The sequence below is a fragment of the Ursus americanus genome, chromosome 33 (assembly GCF_024610735.1).
Source record: "Ursus americanus isolate L20-20 chromosome 33, mUrsAme1.1.p, whole genome shotgun sequence".
Classification (NCBI taxonomy): Eukaryota; Metazoa; Chordata; class Mammalia; order Carnivora; family Ursidae; genus Ursus; species Ursus americanus.
The window spans coordinates 9,514,914-9,541,170 of NC_142159.1; the positions used below are offsets into that span (position 1 = coordinate 9,514,914).

The following is a 26,257-nucleotide window of genomic DNA, read 5'->3' on the forward strand; positions in this document are numbered from 1 at the left end:
GCCCTGGATCCAATGTCACCTTCTTCAGAAGTCTTCCCCAGTCCCTAAATTATCCCCTCTCTCTGACATCTCTCCAAGGCATTAGCAGGAGGGGTCCCATGTGATGAGGAGTGTCCAGGAGGGTTCCCCCCCCCCTTGCTGATACACCCCCCTCCCATTCAGACACAAAAGTCTCTATGGGCACTGGGCACTGCCCTACATCTTCCAAAGTGCTACTGAAGCCATTTCCTGGAAGAAGAAAATTCCCAGGTCTGGAGCTTCTGGGGTCCGCACCCCAAGAAGGGGGCTGTGCTTTGTCTACCAACGGCATCCCTACCCCTAAAGTGCCCAATGCCCATCCTGGTGCCTAAGCCCCCAACCTCCTGAATGCTAGTTCAGCCCCTGCTGGAGTGACAGTCTCTCAGACAAGGGAAAGGCTTTTGTTCCAAGGAAATGACTGTCAAAGGCAGAAGAGGTATCTTCTTCTTTTTTTTTTTTTTTTTTTGTTTGAGACAAAGACGTCAGTTTCTCTCCATCTGTCCCAAAAAGGGAAGAAAATTAATTTGTTTCTACAAGGATGTCAGCTCACTGCTTCAATAGGGAGTCAGGGGTGTGTGACTGAGGCAGTGTCTTTCGGTGGGAGGGGGCGGGGAGAGGAGGTGAAGCACGGGGGAGGCACAGGGAACAAGGACAGACCCTGATAGGAAAGCAAAGATCTTGGAAGGCCTGAATAGAACACCAAACACATGAAAAGAAAAAATTCCTTGACTTGCTCCGGGTAGACATGCCCTCAGGGGCTCGAAGGGGGCAGTGGGGGCAGGTGGGGGCCTGAGGGGCATACATGGACGCTAGCATTGCAGTTAGGAAAGCCTTCTTCCTCCCAGTTCCTTCAGAGACAGGCCCCTGTGTGGGCAGTTCCAGCTTGGAAACACTGGACACATTAGGCGCAGCCAAGTGTTGGGAGAAGGAAGAGGATTTCCTGGAGGTTCTTATCAGAGACCCAAGATGGGCAGGAGGAAAAGTCCACACTGGTCCTTCAGATTCCCCCACCCAGTCCCAGTTTCCACTTACCATCCATGGGGCTCTATCTAGCATGGTCCTCTGTCCTCCAGTGTCTGGGCAGAGAGGTCAGGCCCCTGGGGAACCCCAAAAGTGTCTGCCCTCCGGCTTGAGGACCTAATGTCAAAGCAGAAGTTCCCCAGCCTCCCCTCTGCCTCCACCCACCCACCACCCTTGGCACAGAGGCCGATTGGCAGCTCTGGTTTTGGAGCTGCAGGACCTCCCTCCTCTTTCTGAGCCCCGTAGAACCGGGGGCTGGGGACCCTACCCCAACCGAGGCCCTGGCCTGCTATCCTAGCCTGAAGCCGCCGGCCCTGCTCCACTGTCATGTCCCAAGCCCCACTGGCACAAAGCACTGGGGACACTAGTCGATGCTGAGGCCATTCCAAGAAAATGACTGTTTAGGACAGAAAAGGTATATTCTCTCTCCCTCTCGGTTTTATTTTCTCTTTATTTTTAACGACAGTCCAGTTGGACCTGGACCTCAGCAACCTTGCCTCTTGCTACAACTCGGGGCTGGGACTCCACCCCAAGGTTGAGGCCCCCATCCCTTGCACCCAGGCCCTATCCTATCTCGAGGCCCAATCTTGAGATGTCGCCGCCTCACGGACGTGTCCTTCCCTTTCACCCCCAGAACAGAGTCCTCCCCACCACACAGAGACCCAGTCTTGCAGCCCTGTTCCCAAGCCTCGGTCTCCACCAAGGCTCCCTGGGTCCTGGGTCCTTGGCTTTTTCAGGTCCCAGGTCAGCAAGGCCGGCTCTGGCTAGAACCCGAGGCTGTCCCAAGGTTGAAGCTGGCCCGCCACAGAGGTCCCGGTTAGCAGCCCGGTCTCAGAGCCTCAGGCCCCACTCCCCCAGAGTCGCTAGCTCCCGGCACCCAACCCAAAGCCGTCGACCACGCCCTCAGCCCAGAGGCCCCGCCCCAGACCGGAGGTCCACCCCCACAGCACCGGCCCCGCCTCTCGGCTCCCGCCCGACCCCCTTCTCCAAACCCAGGGCCCCGTTTGGCCCCACTCCGCGTCGCGGCCCCGCCCCCTGCGGACCCGGGGTGACAGCAGGGGCGCGCGGCGGGCCAGGCCGGCGCGGTTTAGGCGGCGGCCCCCCCGCCGGGACCGTCGGACGGGGTGCAAGCGGTGACCCGTTCGCGGGCCGTGGTCTCGCGGGCGCGGCTGAAGCTGCCGGGCTCCGGGCGGCCGCAGGGCGTGCGGCAGAGCTGGCGGAAGCAGCGCTTGAAGTTCTCGTCGAGGAAGGCGTAGAGCACGGGGTTGAGGCTGCTGTTGGCGTAGCCGAGCGCGATGCACAGGTGCAGCGCGGCCACCACGAGCGGGTCGCGGCGGTCGATGTCCACCAGCGTCCAGACGATGACGAAGATGTGGATGGGCGCCCAGCACACCACGAAGGCGCCGACCACCACCAGCACCATGCGCGTGATGCGCCGCAGGCTGCGGTCCTTCTCCTTGGAGCCCGACAGCAGGCGCACGCTGCGCAGGCGCAGCAGCATCAGGCCGTAGCACACGGTGATGATGAGGATGGGCACGACGAAGGCGAAGAGGAACACGCAGATCTTGGTCACCGTATCCCAGTACCAGCTGGGGCTGGGGAACTGGAGCATGCACACCACTGCCCCGTCTGCCGGGGAAACAAGGAAAGACAGCAGGTGAGGGGTGTGTGGACCTAAGTGACCCTACCAGCTCGCCACCCTTCTTGGCTTGGTCAGGTCCCACATCCCCTCCTGGCCTTTGTTCAAGGTGATTCTTCTGCCCGGAATGTCCTCCCACACTTCTGTACTTGGTGAACTCCTACTCATTCTTAAAGACCCCAGTGGAATTGGCCCTAATCCTTTCTATATTTTCTTCCAGTCCCTTTAGAAGCCTCTACATCCATGGATGGCAGTAATGATATAATTTAGCACAAACCCACCAAATGTCAGTCATTGTGAGAACTCAAAACACCCTACCCATTTCCAGACTAGCTCCAATGACAACACTGCTCAGACTGATCTCAAGAGTATGATGAGTTTAAGAGCAGAACTCGGGTCCTACTGTGTGGTGTGACCCTGGGCAAATTACTCACTCCCCAGGAGAACTTCCATAACGTGGGACAACTAACAGTACCTAAACCTCACAGGGTTGTGAGGATCCAATGGGCTAAGACATGTGAAACTTTTAGCACAGGGGGGTTCAGCCTCTTGGTGCACTCACAGGGGCAGAAAGGCAGATACATTTAGGAGTCCAGAAGTCAGGGCTAGGGTCAGGGAGATAGATTCCAGCTAAATGGCAAGAAGAACTTCCTTTGCCACATTTGTCCAGAGGCGCACCCAGGATGGAATGAGCTCCTGGACTGTTGGTGTGGGCTGGATGAGCATCTTTGGGATGTTTTAGGACTCAGACACGAGCCTGAAACTGACCTGCGGAACTCCCAAGATCTCTTGGAACTTTAGGTTTTGAGGAACCAGGCAGTGGACTTGGAGTCTGAGAGTTGTAGAAAGGGTACAGAGTGGGTCCACCAGACAGCAGGATGGCAGGACCCCTCGGGATGACTGAGTCCAAGGACTTCATTGTGCAGATGGCTGAACAAGGCTCAGAGAGGAACAGCATTTGTTCACGGTCACACAGCAAGTTACATACAGAACCAACAAGTGCTGAGTGGGGGAGTGTGTGTAGGGGGATGGAGTGTGGAGTGAGGAGACCCATCTGGTCTGGCCCCCAACAGGGCTGCAGTTAATGGCCCATAAACTGCAGGCTGACAGTGAGGAATGGGGCCCAGCTGCTGAGTCAAGACCAACTGCACAGCAGCTGAATGAGGGCGCCAGGCGCACCAGGGGCCCTGTGGGGGTTAAGGGTGGTCCAAAGGCCTCCCACCAAGCTATTCCCCTTCCATCCACAGCACTGACCCTCTGCAAACCTCCACCCCAGGGGCCAACAGGAGTAACAGGCATGAGGGCAGGAGCCTCCGGCTGTAGGCCAAATTCCACCAAACACCTGCCATGTGACCCTAAGTAAACCACGTGACCTCTCTGATTCTGGATGTTCTTACTGTCAAATAGAGGTAGGAGTCCCTGCCATGTGCTAAGTATTTTACACATATAGCCTCCTTTAAACTTCTCAGCACCCCATGATACAGTGTGGCTCAGATAGGGCAGTGACCAGTGTCGTTGGCACCCTGCTAAACTACCTGTCTCACTTCCTTATGTCAAGGTGGGGCCATGTAACCAGGTATCACTAGGAAGGCACGGGCCATAACATTTCAAAGTTGGTATTGCTCTCTCATCACTCCTTCTCCGTGTCCATCTGCTGGCCAAATGTCGGCAGTGGAAGATTCCAAAACCATCATTTGGCGCCCAGGTCCCTGAAGAATTGAGGAATTGAGCTCCTCCTCCTCTGACTCACGTTAGACTGTGACATGAGTGAGAAATACTATACTGTTCAGCACTGGAAACCCGGAGATTGCTTGTTACACCTGCTACCCTGACTGATACAGGTAGCTACTATATTAATTACCATTCTCACTCTGAGGAAATGCACCTGTCATTCTCTGCAGGCTCTTCTCTAGGGCTTGCCTTGGTCATCTGGAGCAGTGGTTTTCACACTGGGGGGAAGGGCATTTGGGATGAGATTGCAGATCTTATGGCCTCCACAGCTCACTGGCCAGTGACACCCTTGCCCCATTGGCCATCCATCTATCTCCCTTGAAGTCCGTCATCCACACACTCATGGCCAGCTGCTACACGCCCACAGCCCAACCCTCCACAATCCCATTCATACATTTCCTTGGACCAGCAACCCATCTGACCACTGATGAGTCATTCATCCTCACAACAGTCAACCATTCACATTCCATCGGCTGACTCCCCACATTCTCACTGGCCAGCCATCCACACTTTTCACTGATCAGTAATCCATACCTCTATTGGTGTGGAGCCACCTACACCCACCTAGCAAGTGGCCTGCAAACCCACAGGGGCCCACATGCTGCCTCCCGTGGTCAGTGGTCTGTACCACAACTCCCGTACTCACTCACCCCGGGGGCGGGTCACAGCCATGACCATGATGGGGACACCCACACCCGAGGCCAGGACCCAGATGCAGATGTTGATCAGCTTGGCCTTGGCGGGTGTGCGGAAGTCCAGAGCCTTGATGGGGTGGCAGACGGCAATATAGCGGTCAACGCTCATCATGGTGAGAGTGAAGATGCTGGTGAACATGTTGTAGTAGTCGATGGAGAGCACAGCCTTGCAGAGCAGCTCCCCGAAGGGCCACGTCTCCATCAGGTACTTGGCACTCTGGAAGGGCAGCGTGCTGGTGGCCAGTGCATCTGCCAGGGCCAGGTTGAAGATGTAGATGTTGGTGGCCGTCTTCATCTTAGTGTACCTTCAAAACAAGTGTGTGTGTAATTGTTCCCATTTCACAGATTTCCATTTCACATGAGACTCAGAGAGGGGAAAATGATTTGCCCAAGGTCACGCAAAAGGTCAGGGGCAGAGGTGGGACTAGAACTCTGAGCCACCTGATTCAGCATCACCCCTTTTCACTAGAACAGATGCAAAATGACTTCTCTGGCTGTGGCTGACTTTGGCAGAAGGTGTTTTAGGAAAAGCCCTTCATCTTCTGAGGGGTACTAAGCAACATGGTTAAAAATAAAACTGGGCTCCAGAGGGAAACAGGTCTAGGTTCTAACCCTGCTTCTACTATTCATTAACTGAGGGACTCTGGGCTAGTAATGTGAACTCTCTAAGCCTCAGTGTCTGTAACTGTAAAAAAAAAGGGGGGGGTGATGCTTTAATCAACTTCATAGGGTTGTTGTGAAATGTAATGGGAGGATACAGCACTTAGCCCTGAGCCCAACGCATGGCAAGTGCTCCATATATGATAGTTACTGTTCTTCATCTATAAAGGGTGAAGCTGGGGGTCAGACCAGAGTGACCTGACCCTCTGGCTTCTGCCACTGACCTTCTGGAAATATGACTGGCCAGCTCTGAGGAAGGGACTCTGCCTAGCAGACTGGCTGGGGCCTTAGACCTTCTGGGGTGCCCTCTGCAGTAGACCAGGGCTCCCAGTCCTTCCTGTGGTCCCATCCAGACCTTCTTATCCCCATGCAGCTGGACTCACCCATACATCCAACCCAGGGCATGAGCTCAGGTATCCAAGCCAGAGGTGTGCAACTGAGCCCCCCTGCACCTGAAACATCCCTCCATGCTCGACACTGCTGTGTGACTATCTGCACCACACCGGCCCCTTGTTCGGCCACCATTTCCGTCATGGCCCTCTCTCTACCAGGGCCTGCGCTGGGCAGCGGACAGCCTGGAGGAGGCTGCCTACACGGAGAAACACCGTCCCAGTGCAGTGTGATCACCACAGAAACACACAGGTATACCGAGGCAGGGATAAGGATTTCTTTCATGCCCCAAGAATGATCTGAGAAACCAGAGAAGGGGTGCATGAGCGACTCCTCAATTTCAGAGCAGGAGGAGCCCTGAGAGATCGAGGAAAAGTGATTTTATGGAAGTATAGTCCAAGACTCCCTTCAGAATTCCTGGAACAGCAGATTCTTAGACCCCACCCCATACCTATGAAATCTTAATCTTTGGCAACCAGGCCTGGGACTCATCACCTTTTTTTAATTTTTAAATTTTTTTATATGTAAGCTCGAGGCCCAACATGGGGCTTGAACTCATGACCCTGAGATCAAGAGTCCCATACTCTACCAACTGAGCCATCCAGGCACCTCGGAAATCTTCATCTTTAACAAGCACCACCCCCAAGTGATTCTTACGAGCTCTGAAGTTTGAGAAACACGATGTGGCCTAAAGCCCATACTGAGAAAAGACAGGGAAACTGAAGCCCAGGGAGGTGGCATGACTCACTCAAGGTCACACGGTGACAGCGGCAGAGCCAAGACAAGAACTTAGACCTCCTTACTCCCAGAACAGTGCTCTCTCTCCACTCTACCCCAGGGTGGAACCACACTGCATGCCTCTACCCCTCTAGAAACCCCCTGCTACCACGCCCAGCCCTGGGCACCTGGGATGTGTGGTGGCACCCGTGAGAGCTGAGGAATGCACACTGAGTGCCCTCAACGTGTTCTGAAGGATGGAATGAACTCCTACCAGCTAAGGCTATTCCTTCATGAAGGGACTGATTTTTTTTGGGGGGGGGGTCTGACTCACTCATTGTCCTCCAGGGCCAGCATCTGTCTCACTCCCTCCCCAAATAGCTGTCATTTGTCCTGCGGCTGGAGAAGCAAAAAGTTTTGCTTGGAGACAGCAGAATTTCAAGTCTCGGGAAGTCTGTCTTCAGGGGGTGTGGGATCACAGCTGTGTGGGAGGCGGTCTCAACCCCACAGCTGACTCGTCTAATTTCGCTTCTTTTACGCAGAACAATTAGAGGCTGTTCTTTGCCTGCTATTTTGATTTGTGAGGATCCTTCAATTCCCAGAGGGGGCTGGGATGCTGGGAAGTGGGTGATGAAGCTGCTGTCGCTGGTCCAGGTGGGCTGAGACGCATCGCACTGACCGCTGGGCAGAGCCCCAGAGGCTCCGGTCCTAACAAACCCGCCCACCTCCTCCCCAGCTAAACGGCTGCCAACCTGGCCCTACTGGCCTCCTCAGACAAATCATGCCACTCTCCTGCTCTCAACCCACCCGTGGCTCCCTGAGGTTCTCTCTGTATTCCATGAACTGGTCCCAGAACTTTCCCCTTGATGGATGTGCCCTGCCACCGCGCCCCCCCGCCACTGGCCTCTTTGCTCTGTGCCTTGGACATACCAAGCCCTTTTCCACCTCAGGTCCCTTCAGACTGCCCTTCTGCCTGGATCCCCACATTTTGCATGGCTTATTCCTTCCCTTAATTTAGGACTCTATTCAAATGTCACCTCCGCAGGAAGGCCACGCCTGGCCACCCTATCTATAAAGTACCCCTCTCCCCACCATCTCTCTGTCTCCTTAAGTTGCTTCATTTTTCTTTACAGCATGAGCCACCACCTGACTTATGTTTTTTTTCTCTCCGTTTGCCTCTCTCACTCATGTATGCTCCCCGAAGGCAGGGGACTCTGTCCATCTTGTTCCCTGCTATACGGCTGGGCATACCGATAGTGCCTGGCAAAGAGCAGGCCCTTGATAGACACTTGTTGTATGCAGGTCTTAGTCCAGGCCTCATCAGCTCTCACGGAGACCACGCAGCCCCCCCTCTTTCCAAGCAAGTCAGGGTGCTCACTACAGAAGATTTGCTCAGGATACTCTACTGCTTACAATTCTTCCATGACTCCCCATTGCCATCTGGATGAAAATCAAACTCCTCAGACTGGCATTCCATCGGGGTGACCTCCTTTCCCACAGCACCTTCCATGTCCAGCCACATCTGTAGTTCCTCAGATGTCCAGTCTAGCATGCCCTCCCTGCTATGGACAGCCACTGTAATGGTTTGGTGGGAATCCTTTCGACACATATATATTTGACAGAGAGAGAGACACAGCAAGCGAGAGAGGGAACACAAACAGGGGGAGTGGGAGAGGAAGAAGCAGGCTCCCAGGAGAGCAGGGAGCCCGATGCAGGCCTCGATCCCAGGACCCTGGGATCACGCCCTGAGCCAAAGGCAGATGCTTAACGACTGAGCCACCCAGGCGCCCCATGAATATTAACTCTTACACTACCCATCTCCATTTCCTTTCTCCATCCTTTCTTATAGTTTTATCACAACTTCTAAATTCTTAAATTAAACTTTGGGGGTTACATTCTTTTAGGGTTTACATTCTTATGACTTTATATTGTCCATTGCTAAACCAAATGGTATACTATAATCACATTTATTTTCTGTACATATTTTTGTTTTTCCTGAAGTTAATAATTGCCTCTTCCTCATTTGCTTAGTTTTATGTACATATTGCTAAATTTCCTCAAACATTCCAGCAGATCTGTAAAATGCTTTTTCCACATAGTTACATAAGCTATCAGCTCCTTTTGTTTTCCTGGTGATCCACCTTTTGAAGCCTTCCTCCTCCATTTCAGTTTGGGACTGGTAGCTTTCTAGACCAGCTGCATACCTGTCCTACTATGCTAAAGAAACTGCTTCCTGGTTTGCAAGTCTTTTCTATCTTGGTCTGCCCTCATTTTGGTGAAACACATCCTCTAGTCACTTCCTAAGAAAGGGCACACAGGAAGTAAAATTTTTATATCTTTGCATGTCTGAGAATGTCTATATTCTCTGCTAACTTCTAATTTCCTTGACTATATATGGAATACTAGGTTGGAAATAATTTTCCACCAGAATTTTGAAGGCATGGCTCCCTTCTCTTTTAGCTTCCAGTGCTGTCACAGAGGTATCTGAAACCATTCTGATTCCTGATGATGTGTATATAACCTGTTCTCCCCACCTCCAAAACTTTTAGGATCTTCTCTTTATCCCTGGTATTCTGACAGTTTGTGATGCTATGCCTTAGGGTGGCTCTTCTTCATTTGTATTGGGCCCTCTCATTCTGAAGATTCATGTCCTTCAGTGTGAAATATCCTCACTTCATTTCTTTGATAACTAACTCCCTCTGCTTTCTCTGGAATCACTAGAAAATTGTCAGTTAGATGTTGGGCCTCTTGATTGATCCTTTAATTTTCTTATCTTTTCCATTTTCCATCTCTTTGTCTTTTTGGTACATCCTCTGGGAAATTTCCTTTTCATTACCTCTCAACCTCTCTATTGACTTTTTTATTTTATTTTGGCTCTCATGTTTTATTTTCCCAGTGTCATTTCTTTTTCTTTTATTATTTCTTTTTTATATAGCATTCATAGCATCTTATTTCACGGATACAATATCTTCTCTTATTTCTCCAAGGATACCAATAATTTTTGCTTTGTATTTTCTTCTGCTTACTGCATTGTCTATTTGCTTCAAACGTTTCTGTTCATTTGTCCACCTGCCCTCCCTCTTGTGTCCTAGTGACTTCCTTCAAATATGTAGTGATATGTGACTAAAGGTTGACCCTTTTTTTAAAGATTTTATTTATTTGAGAGAGAGTGAGAGAGAGAGAGAGAGAGTACAAGAGGGGGAAGGGTCAGAGGGAGAAGCAGACTCCCCACTGAGCAGGGAGCCTGATGCAGGGCTCAATCCCAGGACGCTGGGATCATGACCTGAGCTGAAGGCAGACGTTTAGCCGACTGAGCCACCCAGGTGCCCATAAAGGTTGATCTTTGTGTAAAGCGCTAAATAACTAATTGGCAGCCGTGTGTGTGTGTGTGTGTGTGTGTGTGTGTGTGAGAGAGAGAGAGAGAGACAGACAGACAGACAGAGAGAGAGAGAGAGAAAGAGAGAGACAGAGTGTGTGTGTGCATGTGTGCACACATCAGTGTGGGGGTCCTGTGAACTTGTGGGCCTCACGGTAGGGAAACTAGGCAAAAACTAAGCTTTTATATCGGGGAACATCTAAATATCAGTGTCAGCATGTGTTTTCTCTGGGGCCTTGAAAAAAGAATCCTCCAACCTCCTGCTTGGGGAGCATACTTCTGGCTGTCAGGATTATGGTAGCAGAGCAGAGGAGGTGTCTGTGGACCCCCTCCAACTTTTCATTTGGTATCTCACTCTGACCCTTTCTGTGTCTGCTGGCCCCAAGTTCAGAGTTCTTCCAGGTTAACTTCTCAAGGGAAAAACCCCTAACCTCTTGCACAGTGGAGGGTTAGTCACCTGATTGTGCAGCATACAAGGGGGGGGGGGGCGCCAGGGGCCCCAATGCTCCCTCTATAGATAATCCATCTCCTGCCCCTGTTTTCAGTGCCACACCTCACCCCTGCTCAGCCTGTTACTCCCCTTCAAATTGCTTTTCATCATCCAAACATGTGTTGACATCTCTTAAGGAACATAAACTGAGGCACAGGACATGAAGCAATTTGCCCAAGGTCACATGACCAGTAAGTAGCAGAGCCTGTATTTAATTCAGGCTATCTAGTGCCAACATGTGGTAATGACTGTGCTATACTGCCCCTCAGTGCATGTTACCTTCCTTCCTGTCCCCACTCCATCCCATAGTTAGTGAAAAAGTCAAGGAATGTGAATTTACTACAGGCTGAGACTTGTTCACTCTTCCAGCAGGTATTAATCAAGTATCTGGTATGTGCCAGGCACTGAGTAAGGAATATAGGAGTGAAGATGACAGTCCAGTTTCTTAAAATTTATGGTCTTAGGGGGCGCCTGGGTGGCTCAGTCGTTAAGCGTCCGCCTTCGGCTCAGGGCGTGATCCCGGCGTTCTGGGATCGAGCCCCACATCAGGCTCCTCCGCTGGGAGCCTGCTTCTTCCTCTCCCGCTCCCCCTGCTTGTGTTCCCTCTCTCGCTGGCTGTCTCTCTCTCTGTCACATAAATAAATAAAATCTTTAAAAAAAATTTATGGTCTTAGGAAGGGATCAGACATTGAACAAACTGCTACACTACTTAATATATAGTTACCACTATTCCTGCTCTACCATGAAGGATAAGAACAGGGTATAGTGATGGACACTACCCAGCAGGAGTGTGAGGGAGGTTTATGGAAGGAATCTGGCTTATATCAGAAGGTTGGCAATGGCTTCTCTGAGGATGTGTGCTATGAACTGAGTTATAAGAAGAGATATCTAGGAGCTTGCTCCTCTCTCCCTCTCCCTCCCTCCCTCTCTCCTGGCCAAGTGAGGAAAGAACAAGAAAGCGGCCATCTAGAAGCCAGAAAGAGAGCTCTCATCAGAAACCGGCCATACTGGCACCTTATCTTCTATTTTTAGCCTCCAGAACTGGGAGTAAATAAATTTCTGTTGTTTAAGCCACTCAGTGTATGGTATTTTGTTATGGTAGTTTGAGCTAAGACAAGGTGACATTTCTTTCTTTTTTTTTTTTTTTAAAGATTTTATTTATTTATTCGACAGAGATAGAGACAGCCAGCGAGAGAGGGTACACAAGCAGGGGGAGTGGGAGAGGAAGAAGCAGGCTCATAGCAGAAGAGCCTGATGTGGGGCTCGATCCCATAACGCCAGGATCATGCCCTGAGCTGAAGGCAGACGCTTAACCGCTGTGCCACCCAGGCGCCCCCAAGGTGACATTTCTACCAGGTAGGAAAGAATGAGAAGGAGTCAGCCATGTGAAGATAAGAAGGTAGGTTGTTTCAGGCAGAAAGAACAGCATGTGCAAAGACCCTGTGACAGGAAAGAGCTTAATGAGCTGCAGGAATGGTCAGACATTAAGTGTGACTAAGTGACAGTAAGTCTGAGAAGAAGCAACAGAATGTGCAGCAGGGAGAAGTCAGCAGGGGTCAACTCATGCACAGAAAGAAGGTTGGATTTTATTCTGAGTACAGCAGGAAGCCACTGGAGATTTTAAGCAAGGGAATGATGTGGTTTGATTTATGTGTGTTTCTTAAAAGAACATTGTGACTACTGGGTAGAAGCTAGATGAAGGGAAGAACAAGACTGGGTGAGAGACTGAACTTTCTGGAAAGATAAGTCATTCACTGCCCCACCCCTCAAAACCCTACTGTTGGTCTCTAATTTTTTTTTTTCTATTTCAAAAAGTTGTAGATATGACATTAGATCCTTACCTTATACCATATAAAAGACTAACTCAAAATGGATGAAAGACCTAAATGTAAGAGGTAAAACTATAATGCTCATAGAAGAAAACATAGGAGGAAAAGCTACATGACACTGGATTTGTCAATGATTTCTTGGATATGACACCAAAAGCACAGGTAACAAAAGAAAAACAGATAAACTGTAGCAAAATTAAACAATGGTGGGGTGCCTGGGTGGCTCAGTTAGGCTGAGCAACCAACTCTTGATTTCAGCTCAGGTCATGATCTTGGGGTCCTGGGATTGAGCCCCATGTCGGGCTCAATGCTCAGTAGGGAGACTGCTTCAGGATTCTCTCTCTCCCTCTGCTCCTCCCCTCTAAAATAAATAAATAAAACTTTTTAATTTTTTTAAAATTTTTCTTATTTATTACTTGACAGAGAGAGATAGTACAAGCAGGGCGAGGAGGAGTGGCAGAGGGAGAGGGAGAAGCAGGCTCTCTGCTGAGCAAGGAGCCCAATGTGGGGCTCAATCCGAGGACCCTGGGATCATGACCTGAGCCAAAGGCAGATGCTTAACCAACTGAGCCACCCAGGCACCCCAATAAATCTTTTATTTTTTTAAAGATTTTATTTATTTGACAGAGAGAGACAGCCAGTGAGAGAGGGAACACAAGCAGGGGGAGTGAGAGAGGAAGAAGCAGACTCCTAGCAGAGGAGCCTGATGTGGGGCTCGATCCCAGAACGCTGGGATCACGCCCTGAGCCGAAGGCAGACGCTTAACGACTGCGCCACCCAGGCGCCACCCCAATAAATCTTTTTTAAAAAATTAAATAATTTGGTGCATCAAAGAACACTATCAACAGTTAAAAGGCCACACAGAATGGGAGAAAATATTTGCAAATCACATACCCAATAAGGGGTTAATATGCAGCATATATAAAGAACTTCTACAACTCAATACTAAAAAAAACGAACAACTGTATTTTAAAATGGGCAAAGGACTTGAACAGACCTCTCTCTGAAGATATAAAAATGGCCAATAAGCACATTAAAAGATGCCCAACATCATTAGTCATCAGGAAAATCAAAGCCACAACGAGATACCACTTGACACCTACGAGGATGACAACTATCAAAAAAAAAAAAAAAAAACCCAGAGGGGCACTGGGTGGCTCAGTTGGTTAAGCTTCCGACTCTTGATTTTGGCTCAGGTCATGATCTCGGGGTGGTGGGATTGAGCCCCACGTCAGGCTCCACGCTCAGTGGGGAGTCTGCTTGGGATTTTCTCTCTCCCTCTCCCTCTGCCCCCCCACCATGCTCTCATCCTACCATGTGTGCTCTCTCTAATAAATAAATAAATCTTAAAAAACAAAAAACAAGAAACAGAGGGTGCCTGGGTGGCTCAGTATGTTAAGCGTCTGCCTTTGGCTCAGGTCATGATCCCAGGACCCTGGGATCGAGTCCCGCATCAGGCTCCCTGCTCATTGGGGAGTCTGCTTCTCCCTCTACCCTTCCCCCTGCTCATGATATCTCTCTCTCTCTCTCCTGCTCTATCGCAAGAAAATAAATAAAATCTTTAAAAAAAAAACTAGAAAGTAGGAAGTGTTGGCAAGGATGTAGAGAAATTGGTGCACTGTTGGTGGGAATATAAAATGGTGTAGTCACTGTGGAACACAGCATGGCAATTACTCAAAAAACCGAAAACAGAATGCCACCTGGTCCAGCAATTCCACTTCTGGGTACATACTCAAAAGCATGAAGAGCAGGGTCTCAAAGAGGTATCTGTACACATTCAAACTAGCCCTTTTCATAACAACCAAAAAGGTGGCAGCAACCCAAGTGTCTACTGACAAATGAATGGATAAACAAGATATGGTCTACACATACAACAGAACATTATCTGGCCTTAAAAAGGAAAGAAACTCTGACACACGCTACGACATGCATGAGCCTTGAGGACACTGTACCACGTGAAATAAGCCAGTGACAAAAAGCCAAAAACCTCTGTGATTCCACTTGTAATGAGGTACTTAGAATAGTCCAATTCACAGAGGCAGAAAGTAGAATGGGGGTTATCAGGAGCTGGGGGAAGAGAGAATGGGGAATTATTATTTAATGGGGACAAAGTTTCAGGTGGGGAAGATGAAGAAAATTCTAGAGATGGATGGTGGGGATGGCTGCACAACAGTGTGAATGTGCTTCATGTACTTAAAAACGGTGAAAATGGTAAATTTCATGTTATGTGTATTTTACCACAATAAAAAAAAAAAGATGTGAATAATGTGACATCACTGTGTGTGTTCCCTAAGTTGAAGAGTGTGGTGCGGGAATCCTTTAGAGCCCTTTAGATCTTGGTTCCACAATATACTGGACTGTGTGATCTTGGGTAAATTACTTCACCTCTCTGAACCTGTTTCCTCATTGCCAATTTCGGTGTAATTGACTTTTTTTTTTTTTAAGATTTTATTTATTTATTTGACAGAGAGAGACAGCCAGCGAGAGAGGGAACACAAGCAGGGGGAGTGGGAGAGGAAGAAGCAGGCTCCCAGTGGAGGAGCCTGATGCGGGGCTCGATCCCCGAACGCCGGGATCACGCCCTAAGCCAAAGGCAAATGTTTAACCACTGCACCACCCAGGCGCCCCCGGTGTAATTGACTTTTTAGGAGCAACACATGTGAAAGTATCTAGCTTACTGGCAGGCGTGCAGACAAAAACAGGCAGCCCTTTTAGGTTTTTTCCCCTGATATAGTTCTGCTTTCTTCTTGTAGGGTTCCCATTGGATCCCACCCTGGGGGTGAGGACAGTAAGCCCGGTGAACCTCCATTGACTCTGAGATGCTTTGGGAAATCCTTTGCTTTTTTTCTAAGTCAAAATCCTCCATTAGGTCATGTTGAATTATGCAGCTGGGAATGTGCTGCGAACCACGTGTCTTAGTCCCCAGTGAGGCTTCGTTCCGAAGAAGCACAGAGTGGCCGGCCATGTTCCTGTCCTGACGTCTGTCAGACAAGCCCCACTGGCAGGGAAGATCAGCCCCCCCTCAATCTGATGGAGATAGGGTGTGCTTGCTGTCTGAAGCACGTCAAGTTCCCATGTGCTCCTGGGCCCCTGGAGAGCTGCGCTTCTCAGCTGACAAGTAAGCCCCTGGTAAGAATTTCCACCCCCCAGCGAAGCCAGGGCACTTGGTTAGAGCGGCTGGTGAGTGGCAGGCGCTCAGGCTAAACCATTCCGTCCTTTGTGCAAGGCCTGCCTGGGACTGGTCTGACAGCTTTGGGTGGCTTGTTTGGGTTCTTTAAGCAATATTCTCTGAGTATCTTTTCTTCCGTGGGCCAGGCACTTTGCCAAAAACAGTGAATGCACAATTTCATTTCCTCCCCACTGCGAGCCTGAGTGCTAACACGGTCCTCATCCCACAGAGGGGCCAAGGTAGATGGCGCACCCAAAGACATGCGGCTGGGAAGTGCTGGTGATGGGACACCAACTCAGATCTGGTCTCCAGGGCCCGTGCCTCCCTGCCACCTGCACTAGCTCAGCAAACCGTGGCCATGCAGAGGGGCCTGGTGTGGAGGCCAAGACCAACTGGGGTAAACGTCTGGACGTGCGCTGGTTCCACGGTGTTCTTCTGTTTTTCACACCTTCTTCCACCCTGCTATGGTCCGGGGCGGGGGTGTGGAGACAATGTGCTCACAGTCCAGGTGGGATTAGGGAGAGACAGACCTACAAACATCAGAAAAATAGCACAGGCACCGTGATGAGGCATGAGGAAGAGGTCAATTCAGAACAAAATGTACACCTCTGGTCACAAGGGGGCGCCAAGCGGTATTTATGGACAACAAGCACGTGCTGGGTCTTTCTCAGGCACAGTTCACATACTCCTTACACCGAAGACTTGCCCGGCATAGAGAAAACATTTCCCTTCATTTACTCCTCCCAGCACCTGCACAGGGCAAAGAGAAGTTATGATTCCCAAGTAAGAGGGCGCCGTGAAGCGACTTGCCCAAGGCTGCGGAGTCGGAAGGAGGCTGAGCGGAGATTCGAACGGAGTGCTTTCCCCCGGACCCCAGCACCTTCCTCTTCACTTCCCTTTTGGCTTCTCCCCTGTGGATCCAAAATACCCTGTGCCCCCGCCCCCGCACATACTCTGTTTGACAGTTAACATATGAGCTACCCAAACGCATGGCGTTTGTCTTGCTCCCCACTCGGCACCTAGGGCCAGGTCAGAGCGGACACAGGGTTTACTGGAGGACGCCCAGTGGAACAGAAGAGTTCAGGTGCCTGATCCTTGAAAGTAACCAGCCACAGACTGAAGAGCTCAGACGGGGACAATTCTTCCTCCGCACCCCCCTCCTCCCTTCCATCCTCAACCCAGAACAACACAGGTCTCCTGCAGGGCATCTGAGCCTGACCCTGCTCGCCCTGAATCGGAAGCAACTTAGTTCTGCCGTGGCCAGAAGAAATGTCAAATCATTTATCCAAAAAAGCTCATTTGTTTCTAACTAAGCTGAGGGATATGTTTTCCACTCAGACACCACAGCCCATGGGGATCAAAGTAGGAGCAAGAGACCTGAAAACAAAACCAATAACAGCAGCAAGGTAAGAGCACCAACCCGCAGTCAGACTAACCTTGAGGCGCCTCAGGGACAAATTGAGGAAATGGCTTTGGCTTTGACCAAAACTCATTTGGTTCCAAACAGCATGGGTTGCTGGCGTATTTAGAATTAACTTTGCTCCAAACCCTTTTTGAGATCTCAAAAATAATAGCTGTTCTCTATAAAATGTTCAAACAACATAGAATCATCTAATAAAGAAAATTTAAAACCACTATTAATATTTCAGACCACTGTTACAGATAACATGCAAACACTCATAGCCTGTTTTACATAAACAGGCTCTTGCTTTAATACTGTTATATAACCTGTTTCTCTCTCTCAAAAATACGGTGTGACCATATCTCTATGTTCATAGATACAAATTAATATAATTTTTGGTGACTGCCTGTGATTCTAATCCAGAGATCAACAGACTTTTTCTGTAAAGGGCCAGAGGGTAAATATTTTAGGCTTTCAGGCCACAGAGGATCTCTGGTGCATATCCTCGTTTTCTCTTTTACAACCCTTTCAAAGTACAAAAACTATAGCTCAAGGACCACACAACAACAGACTGCAGGCCAGACCTAGTCTCGCTTGTGGACACTGAAGCTCCTGAATGAAGTTACTTAACAAATCCCCTATTGAAAGATATGTGGGTTGTTTCCACGTTTTCATTATTACAAATAATAATATTTGTATTATTATTTGTGCACATAGATATCTGTTGGTCTCCTGGGGAAATTCCTGGAATCCCAGAGCTAGAAAGCAACTTCACAGTGAAGGCATTCCCTCTAAGGCATTCCAGACAAATGGCTATGCAGTTTCTGCTTGAATATGTCCAGAGATGGGGGACTCACCACCTGCATGCACAATCCACCCTGTTGTTGGGACCACACACAGAGGAAGCCGGTTCTCTCTCTTTTTTTCGAGCCAAGGGCTACCTCTTTCTCACCTGGCACTATTTTTCCTGGTTCTGTTCACGGAATCAGAGTCTAAAACTAAGGCTTCTTCCTTCCACGTGTTGGAAAATGGCAGGTGTTAAGGGTCCCCGCCTCATCCAGCTGTGGTGGGACCAGAGTGAATACAAGGAAGTGCTCAGCGCACATTGGCCGTTGTGGCTGCTTGGTCGGCTGCCTGCTCAGCGCCACGTGGCCATTCCTCGGCGCTCTCATCTTGGGTTGTTCTGGCACAGTCCTGAGTATGATCATCTGAGGACACAGGATACCACCCTCTTGGGTTAACGGAGGGCCAAAGATGATGCAGGTCAACTATGCGGTGGGCACCCAGATGGTGCTCAGGCCTGGCCTTCTCCCATCTCCCCAGGCAAGTGAGTGAAGCCAAATCCATCTTCTGTGGGATCTAGAACCTCAAATCTGTTAGGGGGATATATGCCCCAGCCAACAGGGCTGGTCTCTGTGGACAGGTATCCAGGTTTGTGCCCCATGGCTGGCCCCATCCACCCGTATCCAGATGCGGTCTTCAGTGTTTCTGACCTCACCACTCACTGCCAGTGCAAATACCAGCTGAAACTGCACCCCCCTGTCACACATGTCCCCGAGCTGGTCTCCTCAGCTCACAACTGCATTCATCTCCTTCTCCTTCTAAAATGCCCCAGAAATTCCCCGCCCCCCGCACATCCACCCTGTGGGCCAGGGATTCCACAGATACCATCACCACCAAGCCTTTAATAACTGTGGTGGATTGAGTGGTGGCCCTGAGAAGGACAAGTCACATCCCATCCCCTACTGCCTGTGAATGCACTGACTTTACTTGGAAAAGGGGTCTTTGCAGGGGTATTTAAGTTAAGGATCTTGAGATGAGACCATCCTGGATTGTCTGGGTGGGGTCTAACGCCAGGGACAGGTGTCCTTGTAAAAGACACACAGGCAGAAGAGGAGACGGCCAGGTGAAGACAGAGGCACAGACTGGAGGGGCACAGCCGCACAGCACGACAGGTGTGGAGCCACCTGAAGCTGGAGGAGTCAAGGAAGGCCTCTTCCCACGCACCTGCAGAGGGAGCGTGGCCCTGCAGACACTCTGTGGACTCCTGGCCTCTAGAACGGTGACAGAATACATTTCTGTTACTTTAAGCTCATGCTATGTGTTAGGGCAGCCCTGGGAAACTATTAAAGGTGTGGTCCAGACAGAAGCACAGCCTTTGGCACCAGATACACCTCAATTTAAGCCCCAGCTCTGTCTCTAACTAACTGTACAAACTTGGGCAAGTTCTAACTTTTCCCGAACCTCGGTTTGTTCCTCTGTGAACTGGGTATAATGATCCTACCACATAAAGGTGTGGCGAGAACCAAATGAGTTCCTGCCTACAATGTCCCTAGCACGCTGCTCATATCATAGTGGTTTCTCTTGTCCAGATGAGGAAAAAGGGCCCAGAATGACACCTGCTTGAGCTGTCCTGGGAGTCCCGGGCTCCCTCCTGACTCCTGGGCTGGCCTTTGGTAACCTGCCACCACTGGGGGGGGACCCAGAGCCCTGTGCTGGAACTTGAGCACCGGAAGAGGCTCTGATCTGTAACACTGAGTTCCAATCTCCTCTCCCACTTTACAGATTGGGAAACTGAGGCCCAGAGAGGGAAGGACAGTTGCACAGGGTGACACGGGGTGTCAATTCCCTGACTCCTGAGAGGCCAAGTTCTTTCTTCTCTACTGAGCTGTCCTTCTAGGAGCTAATGCTCAGATGAGGGCCCAAGGCGGCTGAGGCCAAAGGGAAAGGGGGGGCTCCTGTCCAAGGCTTCAGAATTCCTGATGAGGGCCTAGGCTCTTAGTAGATGCTTACATTCTAGGTCCCTGAGTCCAGTGATCAACCAACGTAGGTAGGTCCACGGATGGAACCATCCCTGTCGCCATCATCATCTTCACCATCTCTATCTCAGCAGCTACACTGACTCAGTGCTTACAAGGGCCTGATGTCTTCTATTGAATTCTACCGTGGCATTTACATAGATGAGGCTTATTTAATTACTTCAACGACCCTATGAAATCGCTACTATTATTATCATCCTTATAGAGGGGAGGGAAGTGAGACTTGGGGAGTATCGTGGGTTGAATAGGTGCCCCCAAAATTCATATCGACCTGGAACCTCTGATGTGAACTTTTCTGGAAATAGGGTCTTTGCAGACGTGATTAAGATGAGGTCATACTAGATCAGGGTGAGCCCTAACTCCACGATGACTGGTGTCCCTATAAGAGGAAACACAGAGACATGCACAGAGGGAACACGGCCATGGGAAAACAGAGGCGACAATTGGAGAGATGCACTTGCAAGCCCAAGGGATGTCAGTGACTGCCAGCACCCACCGGAAGCGAGGCGAGGAAGGAGTCTTCCCGAGAGCCTTTGCAGGGAGCCTGCCATGCTTGGTTTCACACTTCTGGCTTCCTGAACTGTGAAGGATACATTTCTGTTGTTGTAAGCCACCCAGTTTATGGTCATTTATGACGGCAGCCCTAAGACACGAATACAGAGGGGTGAAGCATCTTGCCAGCCATGGCCTCAAACAGAGAAGCAATCCAGGTTCAAATCACTCCACTCCTCAGTTCTCCCAATAAAAGGATTTTTTTTTTCCCATCAGGAATATAGATTGTGAGCACTGAAAGGAAAGGAGGCAGGTGAGAGTGTTTACTGAGCACTTCCTCTGTGCTAGCTGTGCTGTTAAATGAGTGCCACCAGTGTGCTCGTATCCCACTGAATCTGCACAGGATGTGAGCTTTAGCCCCATTCTACAGGTGAGGAATGTTGAGGCTTGGAGGGTGGAAGTAACTCACCAAAAGTTCCACAGCTAGAAGTGGCGGGGCTGGGCCTTGGGTCCCTCGGACTCCAGAACCCACTAACCTAACCTCTACCCCATCTTCTTCTCCCTGTATATAAAGCTCAATCCCTTTGTTTCACAAAGGAGGAAGCCGAGGCGCAGCTACAGCAGCGATCACAGAGGCTCTGCCCATGGTGGAGAATAAACAGCTTAAACAAAGCATCTGCCAGCCAGCCTGCTGGGGTCCAGTTGGGGTTCCCTCTATTTGTACACAAAGGGTGGTTGCTCTTCCCACTGGCAAAACAAGCCCGCTGGGCAGCAAGGGCTGCAAATTCCGTCCCTGCCCACCATTTAACAGGAGTGGCAAGTCGCCAGAAATTAATTAGCTGTCTCCGTTTTGGCAAAGGATGAGGAAGAAAAGTGGTTAATTATAACAAGGCGTGTCACGGGAGAAGATTAAAGGCTGGAACATGGAAATAAAGAGCCCTGAGTTGAACATGAGTGAGGGCCGGGGTGGCCAGGTATAAATAAACAGGGCAGATGCCTGTGCCATTCAGCTCAAGAACAACACGCTCATGGAAGCCAGTGAGAAGCTCTTCCCCATCACCCGGGCTCTGCTTCTGGCTTAAGGGTGGCTGGGCCAGGAAATGGGGCAGCCAGACACCACAGACGCCCCAAGAAAGCAGAGTTCCCCAAGTGTAGCATGTCAGCCCACGGTCTCTGGAAATAGGACGTGTCCCTCCTACAAACACCTACTGACCTGCTGCCTGAGTGTCAGAGCCTAGGCTGGGGCTCCAGCTGTGAGCGAAGGCTACTCCCTCCCCCTGCCCCCCACACACACCTGCTCCTCTGAAGAGAGAGGGAGAGATGAGCAATCGAGTGCTTGAAAAAGTATGTGTGGATGGGGGACACATAGGACACTGTGGGAACACGGAGGAGGGGGGGATCTGTTGGCCTGGGGGCGTCAGAAAAGGCCTCTGGGAGGAGAGATTTACTAAGCTGAGAAGCAAAGGGTTACTTTAGAGAGAAGAGAGGCCTGAGGTTCCCACACATCTTCCGTCTTGTCTTGAGGTTGAAGGATTTTTATTATAGATCCCCAGTACTCCATGGAGAGAACCTCATTAACAAAGTGTCAACGAGATATCTAGGAAATACTTAGTGATATCTCCTTCGGGTCAGGGATGGAGCTAGGAAATAGCACGGAACACGAACAGGACACGGATCCCACCCTCTAGGAGCAACCAGTGGAAAAGGGAAGGCGAACCCTGGAACGAGCAATTACAACTAGAAAACACTGATTCATGACCATGACCATCTACTTGTGTGCAGCTCCCCTCGTTCTATGCGAGGCACGGACAAAGCCACTTGATTTACATCGCTGTATTTCATCCTCACAACAAATGACTATGGTAAGCACTATCACCGCATCCGGCAGAGGAGGGGACTGAGGCTCAGAGAGGCTTGCCCAAGGTCACACAGCCTATGGGCTCTAGTACCAGGACTCAAGCCCAGATCTGTCTGACTCTGTGATGATTAGTTTTATGCGTCAACCTGGCTGGGCTCCAGTATCCAGTTATTTAATCAAACACCAATCTCAGGGTTGCTGTGAAGATATTTGGCAGATGTGGTTAATATCTGCAATCAGTTGACTTTAAGGAAGTTATCCTTGGTAATGAGGCTCAACCCTAAGAGCAAAACTGAGGCTTCCCAGGGGAAGAAGAAATTCTGCCTTTTGACCTGCAGCATCAGCTGTTGCCCGAGAGTTTCCAACCAGCCAGCCTCGCCAGACCCCACAACTGCATAAGCTGATTCCTTGAAATACATCCTCCTGGTTCTTTTTGTCTAGTAGGACAGACCTGAAAGGACATAGTCTAGGCTAAGGTGCTGGGAGCCATACACTCTCCTCACCAGAAAAGGGGCAAAGACACCAGCCCCCAGGGAAGTGTTGTAGAGATGAGAGTTTCCAAGCAAGGTCCCCTGTATGAAGCCCTGTAATATCACCAAAGCACACGCTCAGTTTTGTCATAGTCAGATTTGATGGATTCTTGATCATTTGGAGTCCTGCCCATCGCCAAGTAAATGTCCCACGGTTCCATGTAAAAATACTGCGGCAAGTTTGTCATTCTTAGTGACCACAGGGTATACGGGGATGATACGGTTTACCTCTCCTGCCCCCAGTCCCCAAGGAACACTCCTTGAGGACAATGGGCAAGGCCGGCCCTGTGCAGAGCACTTCACATCCATTCTCTCCTTTGACCCACACCCACCATGGGAAGTAGAGACCCATGTATTCCCATTTTGTTTCATCCCAGTTTCAGAAGGAAACTGACCCACGGTCAGAGGTGCTTGTCTAGAAGTACAGAGTGGACGGAACCAGGATCCAAAGTCAGATGTTCCAAAAAATCCACATTTCTCCCCTGTAGGCCTCTGGCCATGCTGGGCCATATCCCTCTGCCTGACACACAAGAGTTTCGCTTTTGTTTTATTTATTAACAATTTATTATTTTAATAACTTTACAACTCAGTCTGCCCTGCTCCACAGCCTCTCCTGATCCCAAGTGCTATAAAAAAGTCATTTTTCACAGTTGGAATCAGACGGTGTCATGAATTCCACCTTCTCGGCCATTGCTTCCCAGTCTCTTTGCACACACGGGCTCTGGGAGTCAGGGGGGCCTCAGTTCACAGGCTGTCACTTACCATTGTGGCCCTGGGGCAAGTGAATTAGCTTCTCTGAGCCTCAGTGTTCTCATCTGTCAAATGGAGAGAAACGTGCTACCAGCCTCAGAGAGTCGGGAGAATTAAATGAGATACTTCGTGGAAGGTGCTCAGCACAGAGCTGGCCACCCTGTCAGCACTCTAGAAAGGTCAGCAGTGCTATTTTTGGTGTGAAGTCCTGTGGAGTCAATATGCCATGCTTTGCTGGCATGACAGGGCCTGAGCAGGTGAAGGGAGTGTCTTAGGGCTACTTGCCCCTCCCGCAGGACAGCCCTCTGGCCACAGGCTGGGCTCCACTTCCCACTAGATGGGGGGGCATTTCCTAGCACTTCAGGACCATGAGTTTTTGTAACCAAGGGAGACAGATTATCTCCATCTGTCCTGCAGGGGCATGTGGGCTGGCCGGGAGAAGTGGTTTTTCTCCCTTGGCTTAATCCTGTCCCAGATTCCCGAATGCTGGGAAATCAGCCAGAAGGCATCATTATCACCAACAACTTCCTGTTCCCGGTCAGGCCCTGAGCTAGGGCCGTACATCACCTCCCTTCCCCTTCCCCTTCTCCGTTCCCCCTAAAACACTTCCTCTCAGAGGCACGCCTCTGCTGGGTTGTCTCCTCCTCCCTGACCTCACCATATACAACTACAGCCCCACCACTCTCTCTCCCCCACTCCTCTTTTAGTTGACCTCATGGTCAACTATAGCCTTGGCCTTACATCTGCTCGTTTACCGTCTATATTTCCCCCCACTAGAATGTCGGCTTCGTGAGGGCAAGGACTGTGTCTTGATCACTGTGACATGCCCAGCCCCCAGAACCGTGCCCGGTATTAGGAGGGGCTGCTGAGTGTATGTTTGCCACAACCCTGCGACGTAGGTGATTTTCTATCACCTACATCTTACAGATGAGAAAACAGAGGCCAGCGAGAAGCAGACCTGGGTTTGAACCCCGATCTCTCTGCATCTGAAGGATGCGGCTGCCTTGCCAGGTGCTGGCTTCGCCCCGGGAACCTTGGACTTCTCGGAGCCTGTGAGACATCAGTGGCCCCCAGGCTGGGTTGCCCTGTACAGGAACCCACTTCCCATACTCCTGGGTAGGGCTATCTCTAGCTACCCTCTGACTCTCCCTTAGCCCAGGTAACCCCAGGAGTGAAAGAGATGCAAGGGGGAACAAAGGGTTAGGAAGGCAAGGTCCAGTCCTGTCTTGGCCACTAACTCAAGAGACACTGAACCTCTCCAAACCTCGGTTCCCTCATTTTTCAGTCAGAGGGGCTGAACTTGACATACAGGCAGAAGACTGGGCAATGGCTAAGAGTGTGGGCTCTGAGATCAGAATGACCCGATTTCAATCTGACTCCGGGACTTGGAGCATGTAACAGAACTTCTCTGTGCCTCAAGTCTCCTCACCTATAAACGCGGGCAACAAACTCAGCCCATAAGGGTCTGTGAGGATGAAATGGGATGATATCTAGATCTCTCTAAGCAGACTGCCTGGCACAAAATAAGTGTTCAGTAAAGAGAATCATCATCCACGGTTCAAAACTCTATGCCTTGGTGAAAAGGTCACCTCGGCAGGGGAGAGGAGTGAGGCCATTTCCGCCTCTCCGTGTGTTGTGTTCATTGGACAGGGCTTTTTGACCTCACAAGACTTTGAAGTTTGAGTTCTTTCAATTTATCAAGACTCAGAAAGCTACAGAAGACAAGAGTCTTCCTGTACACACGCCCCCCGGCCAGAGACAAAGCTGTTGATTTCTGCAGCTGCACTGGGAGCTATAAATCAATAGAACCCAACCCAGACACCCCATCCCACCCCATATCCCCCAGCTGGTAATAGGGCCGCCGCAGCCTGCATGATGGTAAATTGCTAATTTAAGCCAGGCTTTCTGCTCAAGCCCACGATTACCCCTCTTCCTGTGCATGTTATGATGTTCTGGGTAGCCAATTGGATTTAGAGGTCCCAGGACTCTGAGGTTAATGAAATCATGCCTTGCCCTTTGCATAGCCTCCAGACAGGCACCATCTGCCAGGAAGGGGAAAAGGGGAATCTGAGATCACAGCATCTCTGAATCTCGGTGTGGGGAGAGGAGCCTACAATTATGTTTATCTTTTCTCCACGCAAATCTTCAGTGCCATGCCTCCATCCAGTGGTTTTCCAGTGTCCTCTTGCATACCTTCAGAGATGGGAAGCTCCCTACATTACACAGCAGCCCATACCTATTGGGAAAGCTATTTTTTTTTTAAGATTTATTTATTTATTTTAGAGAGAGAGAGAGAGCATGTGCAAGAGCACAGGGGTTGGGGAAGGGCAGAGGGAGAGGGAAAGAAATTTAAGCAGACTCCGTGCTGAGCACAGAGCCCGACGAGGGGCCTGATGTCACAACCCTGAGATCACGACCTGAACTGAAACCAAGTCAGATGCCCAACTGACTGCACCACCCATGCACCCCTGGAGAGCTTTGACTGTTAGAAATTTCCTTGTAGAAATAATAAGAGGTGTGCACAAATATAAGTATTCAAGAATGTTCACAGATGCATTGTTTAGATTGGCATAATATTGGAAATAACATAAGTCCCCCCCAATAGGACACATTCATACAATGCAGCCATCAAAAAATCATGTTTTCAAAGAATGTTTGATAACATGACAACA

General features: G+C 50.1%; 1 protein-coding gene across 1 annotated transcript in view; it reads right to left on the reverse strand.

The window, feature by feature from the left end:
• Positions 1 to 2,042: 2,042 nt before the first annotated feature.
• OPRD1 (opioid receptor delta 1) overlaps positions 2,043 to 26,257 on the reverse strand; it is a 32,053-nt gene continuing 7,838 nt past the window's right edge. The window contains exons 2-3 of the mRNA XM_045782341.2: positions 5,059 to 5,408; positions 2,043 to 2,667 (exon numbers count right to left, since the gene is read on the reverse strand). Of these exons, the coding sequence (XP_045638297.1) occupies positions 2,126 to 2,667; positions 5,059 to 5,408 (892 nt within the window). The 3' untranslated portion in view covers positions 2,043 to 2,125. The remainder of the gene's footprint in view (positions 2,668 to 5,058; positions 5,409 to 26,257) is intronic.